The sequence below is a fragment of the Silene latifolia genome, chromosome Y (assembly GCF_048544455.1).
Source record: "Silene latifolia isolate original U9 population chromosome Y, ASM4854445v1, whole genome shotgun sequence".
Taxonomy (NCBI): Eukaryota; Viridiplantae; Streptophyta; class Magnoliopsida; order Caryophyllales; family Caryophyllaceae; genus Silene; species Silene latifolia.
In genome coordinates this window covers 404,930,389-404,937,416 of record NC_133538.1, presented here as the reverse complement: position 1 = coordinate 404,937,416, position 7,028 = coordinate 404,930,389, and the positions used below count along the sequence as shown (strand labels likewise).

General features: G+C 34.2%; 1 protein-coding gene across 1 annotated transcript; it reads left to right on the top strand.

Annotated features, from left to right (window-relative positions):
* Positions 1-6,149: 6,149 nt before the first annotated feature.
* Positions 6,150-6,749, top strand: LOC141632250 (uncharacterized). The gene has a single exon (XM_074444811.1). The coding sequence runs from the start codon at positions 6,150-6,152 to the stop codon at positions 6,747-6,749; it is 600 nt and encodes a 199-aa protein (XP_074300912.1).
* The last annotated feature ends 279 nt before the right edge of the window (positions 6,750-7,028 follow it).

Here is a 7,028-nt window from a genome sequence, read left to right as displayed (position 1 = left end):
CTCCCGTGACGGGTTCTACGAAGGGCGAACTAGGGTGTGAAGCCACTCCCGCAAGTGACTCCACCACAATCACACATACCACAGCATCACAGCTGTCACAACTCCACTTCGTCACAACACAACCACATCACCACCGTCACCACAACACCAACACTCCAATGATCAGCAGACAACAATCATACACAATACAACAAATATCTCAATTCAATTACACAAGAACTGAGTAGGGAAACCCCACCTTTTCACAATCCGCTTACGCTGCAATCAACCATACAAATGCATAACAATTACCACATCGTCACCTACAACAACAATCATATAGTTCCAATCACTAACTGCAAAACCCTATTTCCCCCAATTCATGAATAAAGACAAACCCTATAATTAATCATCAACAACATAGGGATAAAGACTTACCAGCGAAAGAAACAAAGGATGAATGCACTTGCTATGATCACACACACACAAGGGGAGATTTAGAGAGGATTAGAGCGTCGTTTGAGTGATTAGGTTTTATGAAATGTAATAGGAAACTGTTTTGCGTTTATAAATAACTCTAATCCTTTCTAAATCAATCGCGGAAAAAATATAACCCGTCAGACCGGATACTCGGTCGAGTAAAATGTATACTCGGCCGAGTATCCTCTACTCGGTCGAGTATTCACCATACTAGGCCGAGTATTCCTCGGCAGAACCCAAACAAACTACACTCTTGGCACTACTCGGTCGAGTACTTAGCTTATAAAATCCGTAGTATTACATCAACGTTATATAAATAAATTTGTGACTTATCTAATATCATATTAATTAAAATAAAATTTATTTGAATAACGCAATGATCAACATTGAGTTCTCAAATTATATTATTTAACGATACATTATGTCCCGAATCAGTTAATATTTGTTCAAAATAATGTGAATATAATTTTATGTAATTTATAACTTTTTATGTATAACAGTATGATAATTATGTATCAAACATATAGCGTCTAAACTCAACTTATTCAATTCTTTTGATTGTGTGTTGCAATTGCTATGTGTCAAACATATCTATAAGAAATTTGCACTTTTTGTTTTTTTAAACAACAATCAATTGTATTATTTTTCAACACTGATGTCTAATAAATTACCTGTGAATAAAATAAGTTGAACTTTCTCAAATATTATTTTTTTGACGTTTAACATAAAAGTATTTAAAAGATAACATATAAAATATTTATCTTAAAGTAATATTTAGTTAGTCATAATAATCAATATTTTATATTTGACGCATAAATATTTAACTGAAGATATTAAAGAAAATTGTAATGTGTTTTCTACTTTTTCATGTCGGTTATAATACTATATATATTACTTAATAATCATTACTTTTGTTTTGATTATTTAAATGTACTCGCGATCATTGTGTTACTGTGTAAATACATACTTTTTATCACACTATTTAAACCTACCAAATCTTATATGTATTCAATTTCTCGCAATATAATTATTTTTTTTCATTCTCATACTATAAAAACTTATCTCTTAGTATTTTTATTTATGTTCTATTTTTAATAAATACAATGACTCTCCCAAATATATTTTTCTTACCGGATTTAATGGTTTAAGTTTTATAACTTTTTCAAAAGAAAAAATTACGTAAATGTAAAATATTGTGAGACACTCACTTTAATCATCTCTACATATCAAAATAGTTCAATAAATATAATCAAAATTATCCTCAATTGAAAGCATTTTTCGCAATGAACATAATTATTTACATTTTAGAATTTTTATCAAAATAATTTTTTACTAAATTAAGAATCAAATTACCGTAATTTTTTTATGTAATTTTATAATAAATTTATTAAACTATAATTACTATTTTGTTGAGATTTATACAGCATATATTATGCTAATATTAAATGATTAACTGTAATTAATGCTTGTCATTAAGGCTGCATAGGACACGTGGCGCATCCACAGCGCTTCAACCTAGTTTTATATATATATACTAGGTAGTATCCCGCGCTTCGCTCGGCCTGTCTTAATATTTTATGATTGTAATTGAAGAAAAATTATATAATTCATATATGACCTTCAATATTTTCTCTTATAAATATTTTTTCTCAAATTTAATATTTTTAGGTTTAACTTCAATGTTTTAAAATAAAATGCATAAGAGTTTTAATTAAAATTAATAAGTGATAATTAGTTATGCATGATCAACGTTTTATAAATAAATTCGTGACTGGTGAAATATCATATTAATCAAAATAAAATTTATTCTAATAATACAACAATCAACAATAAGTTCTCAAATTATATCATTTCACGATACTTTATGTCTCAAATCAATTAATATTTATTCAAAATGATGTGAACATAATTTTATATAATTTTTAATTTTTTATGTATAACATATGACATTTATCTATCAAACATATAGAGTTCAAATTCAACTTATTCAAATGTTTTGATTGTGTCTTGCATGTGATATGTGTCAAACATATCTATGAGAAACTTGCACCTTTTATTTTTTTAAACAATTATATATAATGATGTTTAAGAGTTTATTACTTGCAAATATAATAGGTTGAACTTTCTCAAATATTATTTTTTGATGTTTAACTTAAAAGTATTTAAAAGATAACATATAAAATATTTAACTAAAAGTAATACGGAGTATTTGGTTAGTCATAATCAATATTTTATATTTGACTTATACATATTTAATTAAAGATATAAAAAAATGTAACGTGTTTTCTATTTTTTCATGTCATTTATAATACTATATTACGTAATAATCATTACTCTTATTTTGATTATTCAAATGCACTCGCGATCACTATGTATATACACACTCGTACACATACTCGTTATCACACTATTGAAACCTATCAAAATCTCATATGTATTCAATTTGTCCAATATAATTTTTTTCATTCTCAGACTATAAAAACTTATCTCTTAGTAGTTTTTTTAAAGTTGTGTTTTTAATATATACAATGACTCTTCCAAATATATTTTTCTTAATGGATTTAGAGGGGTGATATGGACCTTCTCCCTCCAACCTTCTCGTCTACCTTCTCCCTTTCCCTCTCACAATTGATTAAGTTAGTATATATCGTGTGGGGTCGAAAAGCAAGTAGATGAAGCAATAGAAACGATATTTTAATCTGTTGTGAGAGGAGAACGTAAGAGAGAAGGTAGATAGAAATTCTCATGGATTTAATAGTCTAAGTTTTATTTTGTGAAGATGCATAGTAATGAGAGACCAAAGGAGGGGTACAGTAATGAGAGTTTTGGAGCTTACTCTTATAAGGAGGTTGCTGCCTCCCCTCCTAAGAAGATCAGTTCTGAAATGGGTAATGCTTCAAATACTATTTTATCGAATGGATAGGATAGGATTCTGGAACATAAGAGGAATGAATAGAGTAGGCAAACAAAGAGATATAAATAATTTTTTGCAAGCTAATAATATAGGTTTATTTGGTTTACTTGAAACAAAAATAAAGAATAAAGCCTTTCAAAAGGTTGCGAATAGTTTTTCTAATTGGTGCATCACTACAAATTCGGGATATCATTCTGGAGGACGCATTTGGATCATTTGGAAGCCAAGTTGCTATAGGGTGAATGTGATAGAATACAATGCTCAATTTGTTCATATGAAAGTTGATTCTTTGGTGGATAGGAGGAGTTTTTGGTTAACTATGGTGTATGCCTTCAATGGACAACATGAGAGAGAGCCTCTGTGGGATAGCTTGAGGAAGATTTCGAACCTGGTTAATGGACCATGGGCAATTTCAGGAGACTTCAACTGTGTTCTGAATGCATCAGAGAGAGTAGGGGGTAATACTCCAGCTGGTGAAACGGAACCTTTTAGAAGATGTAATGCAGATTGTGGGGTGGTGGATGTTGCTGCAGTAGGAGCCTTGTTTACCTGGAACAATAAGCAGAAGCCTGAGGAGCGTATATATAGCAGAATTGATAGGTTCTTGGTCAATCAAGTCTGGTGTGACTCCTTTCCTGATATATATGCTCATTTTTTGCCTGAGGGTTTGATGGATCACACACCTTGCTTATTAAAGAGCACTAGTCACAGTCAAGGTAAAAGAAATTTCAAATATTACAACATGTGGGGTGGTTCAGAGAAGTTCATTCCTTTGGCGAGGAGAATTGGGATCTTTGGCTTCACGGGTACACCCATGTTTAGACCGGCAAAGAATTTGAAAGGTATGAAAGTCTGTCCTTAAGGAGTGAATAAAGAGTGTTTCAGTTGATATTGAAAATGCATTTGCTATTCTCGAGAAAAAGGTGGAGGGGTTGCGGGAAGGGATTAACGGGGATCCTACTAATGTGCAAAAGATCACGAAGAATATGAAGCCTCTATTCAGCTGCGGGGAGCTAGCTAAGGCGGGGAAAGCTTCCTTGTTCAGAAATCTAAGCATAATTGGATAAAGGATGGGGATGTAAATACCTCATACTTTCATGGTCTCATTTGAAAAGGAGAAGGAATATGAACAAGGTTGCTATGATTGAGGACATGACTGGCAAGGTGTGTGAGACTCGGGAGCAAATTCGAGAAGGCATTTATTGACTACTATCAACTTCTACTTGGATCAAGTAAAGAGACTAAGAAGATACATAGAAGAATCATTGCTCAAGGACTGTGTGTACTGCCGACCACTGGCATATGCTAAGGAAACTCGTGGATCGGGGAGGAGATTAAAGAAGCTCTCTTTAGTATTCCTGATATTAAATCACCAGGGCCAGATGGTTACACGAGTAAGTTTTTCAAAGATGCTTGGGGGGAGATAGGAGGGGATGTTATAAGAGCAGTCCAAGATTTTTTCCAAAGCAGGCAACTACTCAAGCAGTTTAACTCCACGAATGTTACACTAATTCCTAAGTGTGACAGGCCAAAAAGTGTGCTCCAATTCAGACCAATTGCCTGTTGTAATGTTGTTTACAAAGTCATCTCAAAGCTGCTTTGTTCCAGACTAGCTGAAGTGTTACCTCACATTGTAGGACAGAACCAGGGAGCTTTTATTCAGCAAAGAAGCATCCAAGAGAACATCTTAATCTGTCAAGATTTGATCAGGCTATATGAAAGGACTCATGCTTCACCAAGATGTATGTTCAAAATAGATTTGCAGAAAGCATATGATACTGTAGAGTGGTGCTTTGTTGAGAATCTTTTGGAGGAGCTCCAATTCCCATCTGATTTTAAAGCAATGATTCTTCAATGCATTACTACAACTACCTTCTCCCTCTCTTTAAATGGAGAAATGTTTGGCTACTTCCAGGGGAAGAGGGGCTTAAGACAGGGGGATCCTCTCTCCCCCTTGATTTTCACATTGTGTATGGAGTACCTGACTCGTTCCTTGCAATATGCTTCCTCAAAGCCTGATTTTCATTACCATCCTATGTGCAAGAAACAAAGACTCACTAGTCTTATGTTTGCTGATGATGTCATGCTCTTCAGTAAGGGGGATGCCACTTCTATGATGTTGTTGTTACAGTCATTTTCTACATTTTCTAATGCTTCTGGACTGCAAGTTAGTGCCTCAAAATCTAATGCCTACTTCAGGAATGTACCTGAGCAACTTAAATCTGAGATATTGCAGATATCAGGTTTTAGTGAAGGGAGCATCCCTTTTAAATATCTTGGTATGCCAATCCAGACTACAAGACTCAGGAAGCAAGATTGTGAGTGTCTTGTGGATAAAATATGTGCAAGGATACATGGGTATGGGGCAAGAAAGTTCTCTTATGCAGGTAGGTTAGTCATAGTAAAGAGTGTGCTTAATTCTTTACACTCTTACTGGGCATCTATGTTTGTTCTCCCCAAAGGAATCATCAAAAGGATTGAAGCAGTTTGTAGGAATTTCCTCTGGGATAACTCAGCAGACTACAGGAGGGCTCCCCTAGTGGGATGGGACACAATTTGCAGACCTAAGGAGGAAGGTGGTTTGGGGATCAAAGACCAGGAATTTTGGAACAAGGCAATGGTAGGAAGACTGGTGGACTGGGTTGCTACACAAAGAGACTCTATCTGGGTTAACTGGGTGCAAAGTAACTATCTTAAGGGTCAGGAGTGGATGGAATACAAGCCTAGTTAGAACTCAAGTTGGGTATGGAGGAGAATATGCAATGTTAAGGAAGAAATGAGGAATGGTTATGTCAATGGAGAGTGGAGTGTTCAACCAGGAGGGTACTCTCCTGCTGGTTGCTATGACTGGTTTAGAGGTACAAGGCCAAGAATTCAGTGGGATAAGGCAGTTTGGAATGGATGGACAATCCCTAAACATCAATTTATGGGATGGATGGTTGCTCATAAGGCACTGAATACAGTAGAGAGGCTAGTCAGGGTTGGGGTGATCATTGAGGAGAAATGCTACTTGTGTGGCATAGCTGATGAAACAATTGAGCACTTGTTCTGTGAGTGCCCTTACAGTAGAAGAGTGGTGTTGGAGCTGAACAGGAACACTGTCTGGACATTACCTATCAGGGATTTGGTTGAGTGGTGCAGTAGTAGAACAGGCACAGGGCTTCAGAAGGGAGTACAAAATGCCATAGTGATGAGCTTGATGTACCAGGTATGGCAGCAGAGAAATAGAAGTAGGAATGAGATGATTTTGCTTAGGCCTGAAAGGGTGGCAGGTGCTATATTGGAGAATATGAGATCAAGAGTTCGAACCCGGGAAAGAACAGTGATGAATCTTGCAGAACGAGATTGGCTGACTAAAATGCGTCTTATAGAATGATATCTTTTGTATGATCACCATAATGTAATTATATTTTTCATATTAATATATTTCTCACATTTCACCAAAAAAAAAAAAAAAAAAAACTTTCTCAAAATGTTTTTTTATGTAAATGAAAAACATTGTGAGACACTCACTTTAATCATCTCTACATATCAAAATAAATATTTTAATAAATATAATGAAAATTATACTCAATTGAAAGCATTTTTCACAATGAACGTAATTATTTAAATTTTAGATTTTTTTATCAAATAACTTTTTTAGTAAATTTAGAAT